Source organism: Asterias amurensis, chromosome 4, assembly GCF_032118995.1.
Source record: "Asterias amurensis chromosome 4, ASM3211899v1".
Lineage (NCBI taxonomy): Eukaryota > Metazoa > Echinodermata > Asteroidea > Forcipulatida > Asteriidae > Asterias > Asterias amurensis.
Window position 1 is genome coordinate 9,166,586 of NC_092651.1, and position 20,986 is coordinate 9,187,571.

At 40.3% G+C, this 20,986-nt stretch overlaps 1 protein-coding gene across 13 annotated transcripts in view; it reads left to right on the forward strand.

Moving 5' to 3' along the window:
- LOC139935655 (cGMP-dependent 3',5'-cyclic phosphodiesterase-like) overlaps nucleotides 1–20,986 on the forward strand; it is a 247,108-nt gene that overhangs the window by 102,807 nt on the left and 123,315 nt on the right. For all 13 annotated transcript variants that reach the window (XM_071930150.1, XM_071930148.1, XM_071930149.1 and 10 more), the window contains one exon: nucleotides 7,374–7,483. In XM_071930150.1, coding sequence (XP_071786251.1) covers nucleotides 7,374–7,483 — 110 coding nt within the window. The remainder of the gene's footprint in view (nucleotides 1–7,373; nucleotides 7,484–20,986) is intronic.

A 20,986-nucleotide genomic window follows, 5' to 3' on the forward strand; every position in this document is an offset into this window, starting at 1 on the left:
TTTTGGAGAGATAGTAAAAAGTTCGTCACCGATTAACTCTCTGCCAAACTTTAGAGATAGCCATGGAATATTAGACTAGTTTAATAAACCAGTAGTTCAACATAAGTTAATTTTGTTGTATATAATGGAGATTACAAAGAATTACACATTATTGGTGTTTAGCAGACAAGGAAATATCGAAATTCCACAAATTTTATTCAAGGAGTATAGACCTTTTTGACCTGGTCAGAAATGGTTGATGAGCCCTGGTCAGATGTATGGCCAACTAGCACAGTGGACTGGTCAAACGCATGGCAGACTAGCATAAAGACTTAGTCAAATGCATGGCTGACTAGCCCAGGCGACTGGTGAAATGCTTGGCTGACTAGCCCAGGCGACTGGTGAAATGCTTGGCTGACTAGCCCAGGCGACTGGTCAAATACATGGCTGACTAGCCCAGAGGACTGGTCAAATGCTTGGCTGACTAGCCCAGGCGACTGGTGAAGAGCTTGGCTGACTAGCCCAGAGGACTGGTCAAATGCATGGCTGACTAGCCCAGGCGACTGGTGAAATGCATGGCTGACTAGCCTAGGCGACTGGTGAAATGCTTGGCTGACTAGCCCAGGCGACTGGTCAAATGCTTGGCTGACTAGCCCAGGCGACTGGTGAAGAGCTTGGCTGACTAGCCCAGGCGACTGGTGAAGAGCTTGGCTGACTAGCCCAGGCGACTGGTGAAGAGCTTGGCTGACTAGCCCAGGTGACTGGTCAAATGCATGGCTGACTAGCCCAGGCGACTGGTGAAGAGCTTGGCTGACTAGCCCAGGCGACTGGTGAAGAGCTTGGCTGACTAGCCCAGGCGACTGGTGAAATGCTTGGCTGACTAGCCCAGGCGACTGGTGAAGAGCTTGGATGACTAGCCCAGGCGACTGGTGAAGAGCTTGGCTGACTAGCCCAGGCGACTGGTGAAGAGCTTGGCTGACTAGCCCAGGCGACTGGTGAAGAGCTTGGCTGACTAGCCCAGGCGACTGGTGAAATGCTTGGCTGACTAGCCCAGGCGACTGGTGAAGAGCTTGGCTGACTAGCCCAGGGACTGGTCAAATGCATGGCTGACTAGCACAGGGGACTTGTCAAATGCATGGCTGGCTAGCACAGGGGACTGGTCAAATGCTTGGCTGGCTAGCCCAGGCGACTGGTGAAGAGCTTGGCTGACTAGCCCAGGGACTGGTCAAATGCATGGCTGACTAGTACAGGGGACTGGTCAAATGCATGGCTGACTAGCCCAGGCGACTGGTGAAGAGCTTGGCTGACTAGCCCAGGGACTGGTCAAATGCATGGCTGACTAGCACAGGGGACTTGTCAAATGCATGGCTGGCTAGCACAGGGGACTGGTCAAATGCTTGGCTGGCTAGCACAGTTTTCTGGTCAAATGCATGGCTGGCTAGCACAGTTTTCTGGTCAAATGCATGGCTGGCTAGCACAGCGGACTGGTCAAATGCATGGCTGACCAGATAGCACAGTGGACTGGTCAAATGCATGGCTAACAAGACCTAAGGGCTGGTCAAATGCTTGGCTGACTAGCCAGATGCTGGTAAAATGCAAGGCATGACCCCATTCTCTTTCTTACCATTTGTGTTAGTGGAAGATTTTGTAAACCATTTTTGTTTGTGTGTAACCAATTCAAACTATTGGATATGATGCTATCAATTTGAGCAGTTTATAAGTTGAGCAGCTTATGAGTTCAATTCCAGACAAACATTTTCATTTGAGTTTGTAATCTACTGTGATAATATTTTGGGTCTAGATAAATTTTAAAAGTATACAGGCCTTACCTTCCCCAACCCGTGTTAAATATTAAACCAGTTCATGTTTAATGGCATTGATATGAGGCTCTCTTAATGTAAGATTTTCCAGTCGCTGTTTATAATGGGTATCATAGGGGCTGTTCTTATATCAACCCTTTGCATAAATACTTCTCAAAGTGACTGACGGAGGGATTGGTTTTTCGTGCTTTCAATCTGCTGTATCTTTGATTTGCTCCCATCCTTTGGTGTCATATCAGCCGTTCTTTATGAGTAAACCGGAATAAATATTTACACACAGTGATGCGACGATGTAGGAACTTGTCCTACATGTAGATTTGTTGCTGAGCTTGGTATATTTTCTTATTGGCTCCCAACACCTAATGTTAAAGGTGTACTCCAAGCAAAGAGCTATCATTACTTGGGTAGAACTACCGAGTCCATTTGGAAGATTTGAAGATGTGGCTTCTCTGAAAGAAAGAAAGAGAGAGAGAGAGAGGCTGGAGCATTATTATATCTGCGACGCAGCACCATGTAAACCATTAATTACATAGTGTGCTAAGAGTAGGTCTCATAATTTAAAAATCTACGTCCCACTTTCCTTGCAGTAAAAATAATTGGTGCTTTCTATCCTTTGGAAAAGGCGCTTTATGAATATGTTTATTATTATTACTATTATTTGACTGGATTATAGACTGGTCCCCTAACTTTATCCATCGGGATATAGACAGGCTCGGTGGTATTACATTTCACATGTTTCAGTGTGCTAGATCTATCTTGTGCATTTGCGCGTGTGCTTGGCACATATTGCACCGATGATCTTTTTAGTCTACCAGCACACATGCAGGAGTGCTTTGAGTATTATTTTAGAGATAGTTGTTGTTCCAGTTATTAAGGTGGACTGTCTGATGATCATAGCAAGCCTGCGGCTGTACATGGAATTATGATTTCTAACCCAGTTATGGCACGCGCACGTTGGCCACCACACCGCAATCGGGCACATCAGTAATAATACTATCGTGATGTGGCGGCCATTGTGCATGCAGTAACTGGGTTAGAGTTCTTCATTCCATGTACAGCCACAGGCTTTCTATGATCATGATGACAGTCCCCCATTCAACCACCAACTGTCCATTTCTCTATGATCAAAGACAGCATGCGAAAGGTCAAAAGGTCATGTCCATGGATCACTTGCTTGATGGTTTTGAAGAGCAATACCAGAGTCAAGTATGAGCCTCAAGGAAGGATGACGATGACGTCAGATAGCTATGTACATATAGCTTCCTTTAACAGTGTCTTATTTATTGCCGCACTTTAGAGATATAAATCCAGCTTCTTTCTGCCGGGTTGTTGAACCCACTCTAACAACCTCATTCTCCTGGGAGCTATTTCCAATGATGACTTGTCAGTTAGATACAAATTGACAATCATTTGTCTTCTAGTGTCTGCTCATGAGAAATGGCAAGTGTCAAATCTAAAGTACACACTGAACACCAGGTTAATTGAGATTTATTTCCCCCATTAGGCCTGGCTGTAGTTGTGATTTTTTTAAAATAAATTTATCCCCGTCAGTCTCACCCAGCAGGAGTAATATAAACGTGTTTCTCATGGTTCTAAGCAGAGCTCAGTAACAAACCAAGTCTAAGCCAGTATTAACTGTTACCATTAAAGGCACTCAACACATTTATGGTAAATACTCAAAAGGTTTAATAACATTGAAGAATAAAAACGTACTGGGTATGGGCAACGGAGAGCTGTTGATAGTTTAAAACATTGTGAGAAATACATGTAAACTGCCTATGAAGTAACAGTTTTTGAGAAAGAGGTAATTTTCACATTAAAATATTTGAATCTGAGAAAGGCTCAGTCAGGCATCTGAAAGCACACAACTTTGTGCAACAAGAGGTTTCCTGCATGAACAAACCTAAAAGTATTCAGTATTCAGTACAAGTATTCCCAACAACTCTACCACTTTTTTAAATGAAATTTTCACAGGTCAGTTTGATTATATATGCCTACTTTCATGAAGGATGTTTTATTGTATTCGATTTTGAATAAAAACAATTAATCACTTTCAAAAATCAAAGCTATACTTTTCCTTTAAAGCCAGTGGTAATTACTCAAAGTAATTATCAGCATAAAACCTTACTTGGTACTGAGTAATAGGGAGAGGTTGATTGTATAAAACATGTGAGAAACGGCTCCTTCTGAAGTAAAGTATATAAATATACTTTATAAATATAAGGTCTCAAAATCAAATTTGTGGAAATTACTTCTTTCTCAAATTTGAGAAAGAAGCAATTTCCACGAATTTGATTTCGAGACCTTATATTTAGAATTTGAGATCTTAAAAGCGAGCATCTGAAAGAACACAACTTTGTGTAATAAGGGTGTTTTTCTTTCATTATTCTCTCGCAATTTTGAAGACCAGTTGAGCTCAAATTTTCCCAGGCTTATCATTTTATGCATACATGTCTGTTGAGATAAGTGAGGAGACTGGTCTTTGACAATTACCACCAGTGTCCAGTGTCTTTGAGACAAGGGGAAGTGGCAACTACAACCCCTGTTACCACAAATACTATGTTCTACTTAACATGTGTTCATAATCGGAAACAACCAGAAAGTTTAACTGCTAATCACTCTGCCTTTACAAACTCAAACGGCTTTCTACTTGCAGGAATATCACATTTTATGTGAAAACCCTGCATTAACATTTTTGGAGTGAACATGCCACATTTGGTTTGACTCAGTCGGGATTGGAAATTGGATTGTGTGAGGAAAACGCTGCTGTGGGGGTAACCACCTCTAAGCCAGGCTGAGAAGTTGTCCTGCGCCCAGATAAATTAGGGATTCCTAACCAGATGCAGCTGAGCAAACAATCGCCTTGGAGCACGTGCCAAAAACGTCATCGTGATGTCATTTATCAAAGTGCCCTCGGGTGTAATATATTGTGTGAATGAAATGGCCTAGGGCCTCGTTTCTCTCCGCTGCAGAAGGGAAATCCGTCTTGAAGTATCTCCATCTTGCTCCCTAGTGCTATTCCCCCGATGTCATCTCCAGCTTCTTACTCCCATCCTCTCACGCCTTATGACACATTGCTCTTTGGGTCCAGTCTGTTTATTGAGCTTGTCCATCTCCTGTCTAGCCCTCTGGCTACACTGATGGTCCAACCCCTTCTCCATTTCATAGTTTGAATTTCCTTCAAGATGTCTTGAAATTGTTGTTATTTCCTCTCCCTTTTTGTTTTTTTTGGCAACTCCTATCAAACCTGCTCCATTGCTCTTTTGATTTGTCATTGATCAATTTTCGTTTGTTCCAGTCTTCAACCTGTATCTAAAAGATAGTAACAGTGCTACATACATTTCTGCCCAGTGTTTTATATATGATTACAATATTTGAATATAAGGTTGAACTATTTTGGTTCTGTCTGTTTGTTGTGTATGTGCATGTACAAAACTACAGATGTACATGTTCCTTCTAGTAATAATAATAACTACTTTTTATGTACATGTACATGTAGCACTTTTTTTGGGTGTCTCAAAGGCTTATCATTATTTATTTATTTCCAGACAGTTGTGTTGAAGTTTTTGAATTATGTAATATGACGATTCATGTATGGACCGTTTCTCATATGTCTAAGGGTTGGTGTCTGTTTGCAGAGATGCAGTTGGTACCCACTATCTTGTTGCAAAACAGGATAGAGTTGACGCTCTTGTGAAATACAGTGCAATTTTTTGCTGTTTCTTAGCAACTTTCACATTTGAATTTTACTGTAACTTTTGTTTGTATTATTTTGCCTATAGATCAGCATTTCTGTGACAAAAATAATCTATGACCCTACCTTAAACATATATACAAGTACTTCACAGGATTTTATGCTGAAATAATTCTGAGGGTGATGGGCATTTGTACAAAACTATGAAGTGGGTTTTTCAAGATGTTGTTGTTTGTTTTGAAAATTGGGTTCCTTAAAATAACATACCATGGCTTAAAATGTAAATGTGAGTATATGTACTCGTGCATGCCTCCTTAAGTCTGAAATAACATCCAAAAGAGCCTTGCTTGCACTGCAATCGTACATGGCACAGATTGACTTGTGCAGAGTGAGTCCGTTGCGAGCTTTTTTTATTTTATAAAAGCACTCAGTGCGGACCGTTCCTAATCGTCTTTTATTAACTTTCCCCGCATCACCACTTGAGGTACCGCGTCTGCCTGGTTTCATTACCTGCAGACGCTGACTATAAGTGGGACTGGCTAACCGGCCACTTGTGGCCGTCCGTCCACTCGTTGGCGTGGCTAGCGTGTGGAAGCCGATCCATTGTATAACAAGACAACGTAAGGTTATTTTGTTGACACAGTGTAACGTAAGAACAGTTAAGGCAAAGTACACATGTATTGCACGGACTTGAGAGACTTTGTCATGAGTGAGCGTGGGCTTTATTTTTTTCTTCTTTCCTCGGCGAGATACTGACCACCCAGTATTATTAGAAGAATCTCTGAATGTCAACAATACTGGAGGGAGCGAATATTTGCTCTGTTTAAATTACGTTGGAAGGAAGGTTTGTTGATAGTGTTTTTTCCCTGTCGTACCGTTCTCTGCAAGAACTGCACGATCTGGATTGTTTGCGAATTGCAAGTTTAGCTATTCACGCCACCCAACATTATATACATAGAATATTTGGACTTCGGTTTGAGCCAATATGTGCACGTTAAAGCTTGATGTGGTGACAAAAACACTGAGCTCTGTCACTTAAAAGGAATAAAATGATCAAAAAATTTACATTTACTCGAACGAAATGACCAACAAATGACAAAACTATGAGTAATCAATGTGAAATTATAAAGGGGAAGCAGAAATATGTGAGACAGGAGAGAGGGGGGAAACAAAAATTATTACTTGTTTCATCAGCACAGTGCACTGATATAAATCAAGAACAGCAATGTACCAAGATGGAACCCTGGGGATCACCACAAGTAGGTGCTCAAGATGGGATCAACTTGAGAAAGACTCACCATTTGGAAATGGACCCTTTTCATGAAACAAGCTAATTACATTCACACATCGTACGGACCCTGTTCGTTGGCAAAGGCCATAGAGTTTTGCACTAAGCAGACGCACAATCGCGTGTGTGTCACGCACCCATTACCCGTGTTCAAAACAGCGCGATGTTCCTACATTTTTGCCGACTGAAATGTTAGTGCGTATGCACTTTGTGCAATTTACATATTTCATGAAAAGGGGCCATTGAACTCACCTCTAAAATCCCATTGTCACACAAAGTTGTGTGCATTTGATGCTTGATTTTGAGACCTCAAAATCTAATTCTGAGGTAAAGAAATCAAATTCGTGGAAAAATACTTCTTTCAGAGGGAGCTGTTTCTCACAATGCTTTTAACCATCAACCTCTCCACGTTACTCGTAACCAAGTTAGGTTTTATGCTTCTAATTATTTTGAGTTATTACCAATAATGTCCAGTGCCTTTAAGTTGATTGTTCGGCAAACACCCAACTTCATTGAAAATGAGGTGTACTTATATGTAGATAACCTTTGGGCTCTGTATCTGATAGATTATTGATATCTCCTTCATCAACAGGAAATGTTTGGAGGAGAGACAGCTCGTAGTTACTAAGGAGCTTGATATTGAAGATCCGTTGAGTGGTTTATTACCCAGTACAACACCAGCCCTCCCTGAGAACAGACGAGGTAAGATTTATATCTCCTTAAATTTATGCTAGGGAAGAAAGATAAGTAGGAAGTGTTGTCTAGAAACAGAGTTTGACTTTTTATGGTATTAAGAAAACTGGCATAGCTGAGTGACTGGTATATCGGCTGAAAATATTGAGTAACGCATACTCAAAGGTGCTTAACTGAAAAGATTAAGTCGCTAATCTTCAGAGGTACTTAGCTGAAGTTTTTGAGGATTGCATGATCTTCATTGATTTAATGGTGCTTAGCTGAAAATATTGAGTGACCAATCCTCAAAGGTGCTTAGCTGAAAATATTGAGTCACTGTAGTATAATGGTGATTAGCTGAAAACATTGAGTGACTGCTCCTCAAGGGTAAAAAGGTGCTTAGCTAAAAAATATTGAGTGACTGATGATGGTCTATTAAAAGGGGACCCTTAGGACAAATTAGGTTGTGTGATTCATTTCTCAAACGACTATAGTCCTGTGGAACAAAAATTAAAAACCTGTAACCCTCACATTAAAACGGTGTAAATACATTGGGTGCGTTTGTTTAGCTTCCCTGGGTCGACCCCGGTGTGTGGCAGTTTTTTTCCCCAGGACGAACGTGTGCAGATAATTACCAACGTTCGTCCTGGACAAAAACCCTGCCATACACCGGGGTCGACCCAGGGAAGCTAAACGAACGCACCCACTGTATCTGATACCCGTCCTGTAAACATCCAAGAACTCTCTTTGCTGTTCGTCAGTCCTTTTGTCTTTAGGGGAGTCAATGCCCTTGGATGAGATTAGAACTCCTAACTTTGTGACTGAAAGTCTTATGGTCCGAACATGGTAGAAGCATGATGCAAACAAGCCAAGAATTATCTTCGCTGTTCGTCAGTCCTTTTGTCTTAAAGGAGTCAATGCCCTTGGATGAGATAAGAACTCGTAACCTTGTGACTGAAGTTATTTTAGTCCGAACATGGTAGAAGCATGATGCAAACAAGCCAAGAACTCTCTTCGCTGTTCGTCAGTCCTTTTGTCTTTAGGGGAGTCAATGCCCTCGGATGAGATTAGAACTCGTAACCTTGTGACTGAAAGTCTTATGGTCCGAACATGGTAGAAGCATGTTGCAAACTAGCCAAGAATTCTCTTCGCTCTTCGTCAGTCCTTTTGTCTTTAGGGGAGTCAATGCCTTTGGATGAGATAAGAACTCGTAACCTTGTGACTGAAAGTCTTATGGTCCGAACATGGTAGAAGCATGATGCAAACAAGCCAAGAATTCTCTTCGCTGTTCGTCAGTCCTTTTGTCTTTAGGGGAGTCAATGCCCTTGGATGAGATTAGAACTCGTAACCTTGTGACTGAAAGTCTTATGGTCCGAACATGGTAGAAGCATGATGCAAACAAGCCAAGAATTATCTTCGCTGTTCGTCAGTCCTTTTGTCTTAAAGGAGTCAATGCCCTTGGATGAGATAAGAACTCGTAACCTTGTGACTGAAGTTATTTTAGTCCGAACATGGTAGAAGCATGTTGCAAACAAGCCAAGAACTCTCTTCGCTGTTCGTCAGTCCTTTTGTCTTTAGGGGAGTCAATGCCCTCGGATGAGATTAGAACTCGTAACCTTGTGACTGAAAGTCTTATGGTCCGAACATGGTAGAAGCATGTTGCAAACTAGCCAAGAATTCTCTTCGCTGTTCGTCAGTCCTTTTGTCTTTAGGGGAGTCAATGCCTTTGGATGAGATAAGAACTTGTAACCTTGTGACTGAAGGTCTTATGGTCTGAACATGGTAGAAGCATGATGCAAACAAGCCAAGAATTCTCTTCGCTGTTTGTCAGTCCTTTTGTCTTTAGGGGAGTCAATGCCCTTGGATGAGATTAGAACTCGTAACCTTGTGACTGAAAGTCTTATGGTCCGAACATGGTAGAAGCATGTTGCAAACTAGCCAAGAATTCTCTTCGCTGTTCATCAGTCCTTTTGTCTTTAGGGGAGTCAATGCCCTTGGATGAGATTAGAACTCGTAACCTTGTGACTGAAAGTCTTATGGTCCGAACATGGTAGAAGCATGTTGCAAACTAGCCAAGAATTCTCTTCGCTGTTCGTCAGTCCTTTTGTCTTTAGGGGAGTCAATGCCTTTGGATGAGATTAGAACTCGTAACCTTGTGACTGAAGTTATTTTAGTCCGAACATGGTAGAAGCATGATGCAAACACGCCAAGAATTATTTTCGCTGTTCATCAGTCCTTAATGCCGTTGGATGAGATAAGAACTCGTAACCTTGTGACTGAAAGTCTTATGGTCCAAACATCTTAGAAGCATGATGCAAACGAGCCAAGAATTCTCTCTCCTGTTCATCAGTCCTTTTGTCTTAAGGGAGTCACTGCCCTTGGCTGCCTCATATCTCTCCATCATTAAACATGCAGATCTCTTCAGTCATCACAGCCAGTGCGGTTTCATCTTAGGTATCTTAATTGTATTGGATTCATTAGGACATTCTATGTGTTAGTCACCCCCGCAGGGCACCCTCAAAGCTTCTCCTTCGCTTCATCCCACCGTTCCATTCCGTTTCCTTGAAATCATTGCTTCTGTCCTCTTTAATCAAGTGATACTGATTGCATCAGAGGTTCTGGGGTCAATTTCCAGTGAACAGCGTTAAGTTAAAGGGGGAAAAAAAAAATAATAATAAAAAAATTGCGGTTCAGACAGAAATCACTCTGGACACTCGTGACGGTAAAACTCGTGAACATTTCACAAGTTCCCTAATTCTATCAAAGAAAATCACCGCGATGCGAATCGTTTAATGGAATTGCGAATTCTAGCCAGAATGTCTGTGTTGAAATGTAATGGATTGTTCAGTTGTACACCCGTAGCGAAAGGCCTCTATACTTGTTAAATCTGGGCGCCATTAACTACACAATGACATTGTGACATTATGCTCAGAGTGCAGAGAATTAATGTTCACACATTAACTGGGGATAGTAGCCCCAGTTAAGCCGTTTTTTGCTTGATAACGTAATTTTTTATCCCCGTTAGTTAGTGTCTGGAACCATTTTTTGGACTGTGTCTTGGCAGGGGCGATTAATCGGCCCTATTTATAAAGCATTTGGATTGGTTGCAATCAGTCAATTACTTTTTGAAGGTTGGGAAATCAGTTTTGAAAGTGTGCAGTCATTGAGTTTTTATTTGGCGTTTTTTGTTTGGTTAAATAATAAAAAGTTTAGCAGTTCACAGTTTAAAGTGAACATGGCATTGCACTTATTTAAAACAGACCACTGCTAGGGTCGTGCACAGTTGTTCCATAGAGTAGAATTATTGCTTTTGTTCTATAGCTTGCTCAGAAGGGGGTACCTCTTTATCAGAAACAAAACACAGTACAAATCGTCATCGACAGGTCTAGCAATTTTTGCCCGACTGTCATAACATGGTTTTTTCAGTAATTATTCAGTTTTCTTGTAACCACCCTTACAACTCTGACGTTAATATATTGCCAACAATCTCTTGTTGTTTTAAACAGCCTTCGGTACTTTCGGCCAGATGAAAGCTTTCTTTCCAGTAAAATACGGACTAAAGACCCCCAGGGACAAATGACCCAAAACTCCACATTTACTCTAAAAATTGAAGACGGATGCAAAGTAGGCTAGCCTATTGACCCAAATTTTTTGATGTTTCTTTTTTTAAACTGACAAAATGTGAAATCCCAGCCGGCAAGTCCCCTCAGGTTTCCTTTCTGATAAATCCAAACAAATTGGCCATTTAATTTTGGCCAAGCCTCTACTTACAGCCTTTGTGTGTGTAGTGGGTGGGGTGATGTTGCTCTCTGAGGATCAGAGCTACACCATGACAGGTCACCTGTCTGTATTAAAGACATTGGAAACTATCGGTAATTACTCAAAATAGTTATTAGCATAAAATCTCACTTGGTAATGGAGTAATGGAGAATGGTTGTTAGTATAAAACATGTAACTCCCAAGTTTTTGAGAAAGAGGTAATTTCTTACTCAAATATTAAAAGGCTTCAAACCTGAAGTCTTTAAATATTTTTTAGGCATCTGAAAGCACACACATTTGTACAACATGGGTGTTTTTTCTTTCATTATTCTCTTGCAACTTCGATGACCAATTGAGTCCAAATTGTCACTTTTTATTTTATGTATATGTTGGAATACACCAAGAGAGAATAGGTTCTGGTATTCGACAGTTATCAAAGGTGTCCAATGCCTTTAAGTACAAAGTGGCAATAGTAGGTGACCTGTTTTTGTAACATTTTTTTTCTCTGTCAGTCTTCTGGCCTTTCGGTCACATCACCTGTCTCGATTTTGAATTCACCCTTCGGTCCCACTGTTGCTCTGCAGTCCAATTTCCAAAAAGGACTTCAGGAAGAGTAAGCGTTCATACCCGTATATGGATGAGTTTAAATGAGTTTACATATTAGTTGTGGTGCTTGTTTCTCCAACGATTCATTGTTGGTGTGTTTTTCACTGGAGGAGTGGAGAATTATTGCACTTACAACATAAATAAACCTACATCAGTAAAAAGATGAATAAATCTACATCAGTATGCACTGGAAAATGGCACGGGTCAATGTAATCACAATATATTATACATGATATGGGATTTACAAAAGACAAATTTACTGTAGTGGGATTTGAACCAACAGCTGCTGGATTAACGTTGTGGCGCTATACCAACTGAGCTACTTTAATAACTAGCCCTATGTTCTATTGTTGGCGGTCTCCCTAATGTGTCAATACTGGTGCCAAGATGTGGCGCTGTCAGCAGCATAGTGTGGGTTCAAATCCAAGCCATGACACTTGTGCCTTTAAACAAGGCATTCAACCATAACTGCTTCATACTGGGGGCCAATTTCATTGAGCTGCTTTTAAAAAAATAGCTCGTTTATTTTACAAATGTTACTGGCCAAAATGTCATTTCATATACATTGCTCGTGACTGGTATTTACCTGTTGTTTACTAAGCATAACAATTGACTGGAGTCTTGGCCGATTCTCTGATTTTACTAAGCAAGGATTTAAATGCAATTAGGCCCAGCTCTGATGGTTTCTGCTTACTGAGTGCCCAGTAGCAGAGTGTCTATTTTTGTTTACCAATAATGGTAAACAAAGAAGAAGGCATACAACTAACTCATGGTTCTTGTGAATAGATGATTAATGCAATGCTTTAAATCCATTGCGAACAGACACACTCAAACATCCCATAAAATTCCTATGCTGATGTGATTTTTTTTCTCCTGCTAAGATGAGCGCAGAACTTTGCTTACCAGAAAGCGATTGTGTGAAATGGGGGCCAAGCTCTCTAGTCAAATTAACCCAAAACATCAAGTGTCGCTCATAAACGCAGACAAGACAACCTTGCCCGGCTGTGTGCAACTAACCACCGAACTGTTCCCCTGCAACCCTCTTCAATCGCACTCTACAAAATAAAAACATATCGAGGCTTGAGAGAGAAGCCGTTGAATGTTTTATTGACAGGTGTGAGGAAGAGAATTTTTGACCCACTTTCCATGAAGTGACCTACAAGGCACACATAAGAGCAGGTCTCCCCCTCCTTTTTTCTCCAACGATTTTAAAAGTGTCAACACAAATTTGACCAAAACTTCCCCTCAGCAACAGGGCTGACATATTGATTATACGAACCGCATACATATAATAGGTATAGACGTATATGGGTAGTGACACTTTTATGTGTCTAATTGGCTTGGGTACTATAAACATTAATAACGCTGGTAAATGATGGAAAAAAAGAACTAGCTCTCTCAGCCCCAGGAGAGCCGAGAAAAGGGACCGACCTGAGCAGGTGTTTTCTATTTATACAGCAAGGAAGTTTAAACAAGATGTGACAGTGTTTGCCATCGTGATCCTTCGCACAGGATTGGCAGAATCTTGCCTCCTTTCATATATACGACAGTTTATAAACAAAGTATTTTTTTTATAGTGTGGATGGAGTATATTTCAATGTTTTATTTGTGTTTCAATTGTGTTACCTCCTAAAATGAAGTTAATTGGATGGACTCATGGCTTGTTAAACCTACGAGTCCCCCTAAGTCTCCCAACTGTTTGATAAAAGAACTGGACAATCCTGCTGCCATCCTTCAGGCAAAGTGATGATGACAATAACAATAATAATGAACTAGTTTTTATCTGAAGGCGTCTCTAAGCACTCGTTATTATTATATATTTTTTTACAGGCAGGGTTTTGAAGTTTTTGAGTAACGATATCCATTTAGCACATCTTAAAGGGACATTACAGAATTGGTTTTGCCAGCAAAAGAGTTGCTGGCAGTGTAGGCACTTTATTTATTCCACCATTTGTATACATGTACACTGACGAACCTGTAGAAGTTCGAGATCGATCGGCCATCTTGGTCATGAGAGAAAATGGAAAAACCAAACTCTTTACCAAACGTATTCCACGTTATACAGCTTGGGCAGGAGTTGGTTGCTTGTACAGTAAGCGGAGAATGGTGAGCATAAACGCAGAATTTGGCAGTAAGCAGAGCAATGAAATTGCGCCACGGTTTATTACAGAGGCTGCTCGATGAAATACACAAAATAAGGGCTCTGAAGAAAACGAGAAGAACTGTATTCTTTGAGTTGTACTTGCAAAAATCCTGAGTCAACAAATGATAGTCACATATCTAGGAGAACATTTTCAGTCTGATTCCGTTCTGTACATTTGTTAGCGGGGCCAAGAATCCGAAGGTTGCAATGTTGTGTTAAACCAAGCGAGATCCTGAAATTTGATTTGAAAAATGTCAGTGTCGCCGACGTAGGTTTTATGCCAATATTCCACTTTCTCTGCCTCCACCTGCTCATTATTAGACCAGCTGTAAGAAAGAAAAACATATAATTTCACTAGGGGGGCAAGAAACAACATCAAATTATCTGTAATGCCAAGCCGCCCTCCACTCCCCAACACACCCATAAAAAACCCTGTCGTAATAGTGTCTCTGACCTTAAATTTAAACTAGTTGCAGAAATGCATTACAACAAATTCTTTGTGTGTGGGATTTGAGGCGTTGCATGTGAGGAAATAATTGGGGTAACACCATGTGTGTATCTACTTGCCAGGTAGATTAGTAGATTTGTCAAAATTCGGGAGACTTCTAGTTCTGAAAAGAACTGTCCTGCTACCTTGGCCCAATTTCATAGCGCTGCTTAACGGTAAGCAAATTTGCGCGCTTACTGTAGCAGAAAAATTTGCTTAAGCCTTAGCGTATTTCATAGGTTAGCAGAAAAATGGGCCCTGGGCGGAAGATAGAAAATAGGCAGGGACTACTACTTTAGCTTTAGTGGATCGAGGGGACTTTTCATTTTTAGCTTCACTACTGCGGAATGAGTTAAATTGGTCTCATTTTTCAACTAGCTTGCCATACGTTGTGCCAAATTCAAAGCCCCTTCTCGATGCGGTTAATTATTCAACACCAATGTGACAAGATTTCAAGTTTTGGTTCAGGGATAAAAAAATCAGACTTTTATTTGAACCCAGACTTTGCAATGTCTTCCTGGTGATAAAAGTAGCAGTCAACAGGTATGATACTTCACAGAGGCAATGATTACCTCTATGCCTTGGTGCCCTTACTATGCTAACAGTAGAAATTTACAACTTCCTCATGGTGCCCTTTACCAAGGGGAAAATGCCCTGGTGCCCTTGTCCTTTCAAAAATGAAGCATACAGGCCTGAGTTAATTTCTTCAGATATAAAGAAATCCTGCTCTTTAAAGCCAGTGGACATTATTGGTAATTACTCGAAATAATTATTAGCATAACACCTTTCTTGGTGATGAGTAATGGGGAGAGGTTGATGGTATAATACATTGTGAGAAACAGCTCCCTCTGAAGTGCCTTAGTTTTCGAGAAAGAAGTAATTTTCCACGAAGTTGATTTCATGACCTCAGATTTAGAACTTGAGGTCTCGAAATCAACCATCTAAACACACATAACTTCGTGTGACAAGAGTGTTTTTTTCCTTTCATTATTATCCCACAAGTTCGATGACCAATTGAGCTCAAATTTTCACAGGTTTGTTATTTTATGCATATGTTGACATACACCAACTGTGAAGGCTAGTCTTTGACAATTACCAATAGTGTCCACTGCCTTTAAGTCTACCTTTTTGATAGCTCTGAGAATATCCTTGAAATCTATAACTCCAGGGTTTACCAGAAGGTAGAAATGCCACCAATTTAACAGACCCCCCTTTTCATCCTAGTTACAGAGCTTCTTGTCAGCCACTTGTCATCCCTGATGTTTAGAGGATTCTAAGAATCATGCTAGAAATAAACAAACAAGTTGACAGTGGTATTCAGGCTAGTTAAAGCCATTGTACACTTTCTGTAAACAGTATTGTGCAAGGCCCACACTTCGTGTTTCACAACTTATATATAAAATAACAAACCTGTGAAAATTTAAGCTCAATCAGTCATCGGAGTCAGGAGAAAATAACGGGAAAACCCACTCTTGTTTCTGGATGTTTCGCCATGTCATGACATGTGTTTAAAATAAATCTGTAAATCTCGATATCGAGAATTGATATTGTTTTAATGTTTTCTCAAAAAGTAAAACATTTCAAGGAATAATATTTCAAGAGAAGTCTTCGACCATTACCTTCTGTAAAACCTGTTAGTTATTTGTCAGAACTTTTAAATTTTTTTTCTGTTCCGAAAGTCCAGTGGCTTTAAGCAATGTTGGTTTTTGCAAAAAAAAAAAAAAAATCTCAGCAAATAACTTTCTCGGGAGAAAAAGGAGATTGACAGTTGCTATAACCTGACCTGAAAGTTGGTAAGTGCATGACCCATCTCTCTATTTGTAGAAAGAGCCTTATAACAACCTTGCGCGCAGTGACCCCCCCCCCCCCCCCTGTTCTCTGAAAACATCTTTCTTCAAGTAAATATAATTGGATTGACGCTTTGCAGGAAAAACAGCAAAAAGCAAACATTGGTGCTCTATACAGGACCAGCCACATCCAATGTTATTTTCCAGGGCCTAACCCTATATGCATTGAGGCCAACCCCATGGGACTGATACGGTATGGCCACTATAAACAGGGTTTTACAGTGCTGCGCACAACCCTTAAAGGGAAGGTACACGTTTGGTAATTGTCACAGACCAGTCTTCTCACTTGGTGTATACCATCATAAGCACAAAAACACAAGCCTGTGAAAATTTGAGCTAAATTGGTCATCGAAGTTGCGAGCAAATTATGAGAAATACCACCCTTGTTGGACGAATTTGTGTGCTTTTAGATAGGAATAAAAGACTTATTAAGAATAAAGGACAAAAACTACGTTACTTCAGAGGGAGTCGTTTCTCACTATGTTTTATACTATCAACAGCTCTCCAATGCTTGTTACCAAGTCAGTTTTTAAAGGCAGTGGACACTATTGGTAATTGTCACAAAGACTAGCCTTCACAGTTAATGTATCTCAACATATGCACAAAATAACAAACCTGTGAAAATTTGAGCTCAATTGGTCATCAAAGTTGCAAGATTACTATGAAAGAAAAACACCTTTGTCACACTGATGTGTGCTTTGAGATGCTTGATTGCAAGACCTCAAAATCTAATTCTGAGGTCTCAAAATCAAATACGTCAATAATTACTTCTCTCTCAAAAACTAAGTCACTCCAGGGGGAGTCGTTTCTCACAATGTTTTATGCTATCTATCAACCTCTCCCCATTACTTGTTACCAAGTAAGGTTTTATGCTAATAATTATTTTGTGTAATTAACAATAGTGTCCACTGCCTTTAAAAAGTCATCCTAAAGTCACCTGGAAGTGGTATTTTTTCAAAATAAAGCTTTGTCACTAAAATATGTGTTTTTATGAGTGGAATGTGAATAACAGTTAACTAAGGTTTTAAAAATCAGTTCTTATGTTATTTACAAATTTAAAAGTAGACCCCGACCCGAGAGGGCGGTGTTTTTTTTTCTTTTCCGGCAATGCCGACCAGGTGTATTGCTGCTGAATGCAGAAAAACACTTTTTGAAATGTACCAACTCACGACTTGGGCGTACATGTACTTTGCACATGTGTTTACTTTACGCATTGCAGGCAAAGTCTGCCTTGATTGACGTCACAAAAGGGGTAGGCGGAGTCAGCCCCCAAACAATTTTATATTTTTTTTAAACATAGAAATCGTGACAAACAATTACTAAAATATTTGTTTTATTGTTCGTAAGCATATACTCTTATGTTTGAAAGAAAAACAAATTATATTTCCAGGTGACTTTAAAATTAGGTTTTCCGTGTTTGTTTGCTTCATAGTAACATGATGTTTACACAAGATGACAGAATTTCAGACAGGGCTACTTCTCCGAACAACTGTACCATAAATTGCCCTCAAGAATAACCAAACTGATATGATTAAAAATTGTCAATTTGTTTGTCTAACAACATCTGAAACTGTACACCAATTCAATGCCTGAAGCAGACTCTTGGTGGCAGCAGTGTATGCCGCCAAACCTATGGTGGTTACCGCACTCGGGGGGGTGTTAGTAATCGTATTTCAAAATTGAAGGTACACTCCAGTCAAAGTAGCGTACCTGAAATGTCTGCTAGTGTGTACAAGGCCTGGATAAGCATTTAGCCACTGCACTAGTAACAGCTGCTTACCAAGTGGCTTTACTATGTGATGAATGACTTTATACCATGCTGGACCCATTTTCATAGAGCTGTTTAAGCACAAAAAATAGCCAAGTATGACACTTGACAAAATTATGCTCACCAAAACATAGTTACCTGCCAAAATTCCACTTCTCATACACAGTCTGTGACTAGTATCTTGCTTATTGTTGCTTAACAGAATCTTTGTAAGGGCCCATTTTCATTGAGCTGCTTAAAGACAATGGACACTATTGGTTATTGTCAAAGACTAGTCTTCACAGTTGGTGTATCTCAACATATGCATAAAATAACAAGCCGGTGAACATTTGTGTGCTTTCAGATGCTTGATTTTGAGACCTCAAATTATAAAACTGAGGTCTCGAAATCAAATTCGTGGAAAATTACTTCTTTCTTGAAAACTACGCCACTTCAGAGGGAGCTGTTTCTCACAATGTTTTATACCATCAACCTCTCCCCATTACTGTTAATCCAGAAAGGTTTTATGGTAACAATTATTTTGAGTAATTACTAATAGGGTCCACTGCCTTTAAACACAAACAAAAGCTAAGCCAAACCAAATTATGCCAAACAGATTAAGTCTATAGCCAAATTACCATGCAGTGTTGTTTTAAGCAATAGTATCTGCTCAAGCAGCTCTATGAAATTGGACCAAGGTTTTCATACATTGATATTATTGTTGTAAGTTCATTGTCAAATCCGATTATTGTCATTCAATGTAAAATTCATTATTTGTCTATGAAATGGAAAATGGCATTGTTGAGCGTGCCAACATAAGAGAAAATATTTAAGGCAGTGGACACTAGCAGAACAACTTACTTGGTAATGAACAATGGAGAGCTATTGATATTATAATTTTTTTGGGGAAATGGTTCCTTCTAAAGTAACTTAGTTTCTGTGAAAGAGATAATTTCTCACTCAAATAGTAAAAGACTTTTAAGGCCTGTAGCTTTTGGTTAGGCATCTTAAAGCCCATATTTCAACAAGTTTTTTAAAATATATTCTTTCATTATCCTCTTGCAATAAGAGGGGGAAATGTGCTTGCAAGCATTCCAGTTTTCCCCGACTCCAAAGATCCTGTTGTTATTCATAATATGACCCAATTTAAACACTGTTGGTAGGCAGCTCAGATATGCGGACAGTTGAATACCTAACATTGACTGATGATGCTGTAAATGAGATCAAGCATACTACCATAATCAGAATTTCAGGCTCATCTTTAAAGGAATAAACCACAAGGGAAACTGACCGACTGGGTACAAATAAATCAATTCTGTAAACTTACAGTCAAATTTTGCAAATTGTAACTAATTTTTAGGGTGATTCCTACACAGTGGTAAATCAGAGGGGACGGGGAGGGGCAGGAGTTTAGAACCCTTGTCTCCCCCCCTTGCCCTCAAACACAATCAGGGAAAAAATTAATGCTTTGATAACTTAATAGCCCCACTTCTCCGCCTTGCCTCTCCTCCCCCCCCCCCCCCTCCCCACCCAAATGAAAATGTCAGGCTTAGTCGTTGTTCAAAGACCTTTACAATGCTAATCAGTATTATTGATACATACTATTATCCCATCAATGTTTCTTAATAAATGTAAAAGTGCAAGAACCTGAATGCCAGTATTACAATCAGTGACGATCAAATGCTCATTTTCTTTTTTATTAAAAGGAAAGGAAAGTCATTTTACATAATAATTTTTTTCTCATTAAAGTCCTGCTCAATTTTGTATTGTGTTTACAAATTGACGTTTTATGAATATCCACCGCTGTAATTCGCCGCATAGAAACTGTCCTTCATCAAACACAAATATCAGTGTAGCCCCCAGCACTGGCAGAGTTTTCTGATGAGGGCTTATTGCAAGTAACGCCTCGTAGTTATGGCATTATTATCGCCAGAGAGAACGGAGGGACCCTGGCCACGTTTGGCGGTGATCACGGTTGCATATAAAGCACCGGGTGACCCGTTTCCAGCTCGGTTTGCTTGTTACCGCCGTCTGTTCAGGGTGAGAAGTTGTTGGCGTTGGCGCAGTGGGGCAGACATTCAAGACAACACAACCGGGACGTAGCACACATGTTCCCCCGACCCGCCTTGCCTCCATAATCCAATCACGGTGGCCGTAATCTAATTTCAATGCTTCTCAGATCTTTAATTTGTGTAGCGGATAGAAAGGGGCGGATTGAAATGATTTTGTTAAGAGTGGTTCAAGTTGCAGCTTACAGAAGTTCAAACCCTGGGACCTGGCTCAGTTGAGGCAGATTTTTTTCCCCTTTCCCTCTCCCACCCCTGCCAGCTCGGCGTACATGTATGCCTCATTCGTCAGTGTCGTCATCATCGAGACTGAAGGGAGAAGAAAAGTGCATCAGATGATATCTGAGAGTGGGTGGACCGACATCACTTAGTGGAAAGCTGCATGGAAATCTCTCTCGACGGACATGTAAATCGGCTTTTGTGACAGTCAAACAATACCAACTGTATAGATAGATAAATATATAAAGTGGAAAATATTGGCTCTGGCTTAGGGATCAGTTGTGTAGTCACGATTCATAAGTAGAAATGCAGACAGTTTGAAATTTAGAGCATCCATCTGCCGTTGCTCACCTGAACGATTACAGCACTGTGTGAGGGTGGTGTCTTTAACTTCTCAGCATATCCATCCTCCAGCCTCTTATGAAAGGAAAATTCAGCAACGTGACTTGGGGATTTCCTGAAGGATTCCGGGAGTTTTAATTTTGTGGAGTGGACGTTGATGTATTTCTTTGGAGGTGGCGGGTGATGAACAGCAGTAACTCCTGCGGCAGAGTTGACATCATTGTAGGTAGCATCCACAGGGAACACACCCATTGTCCATTGAATCGCCTAGCTTTAATTAAAAAATATTAATAACGGATCTCGGCAAATTAGCTCAG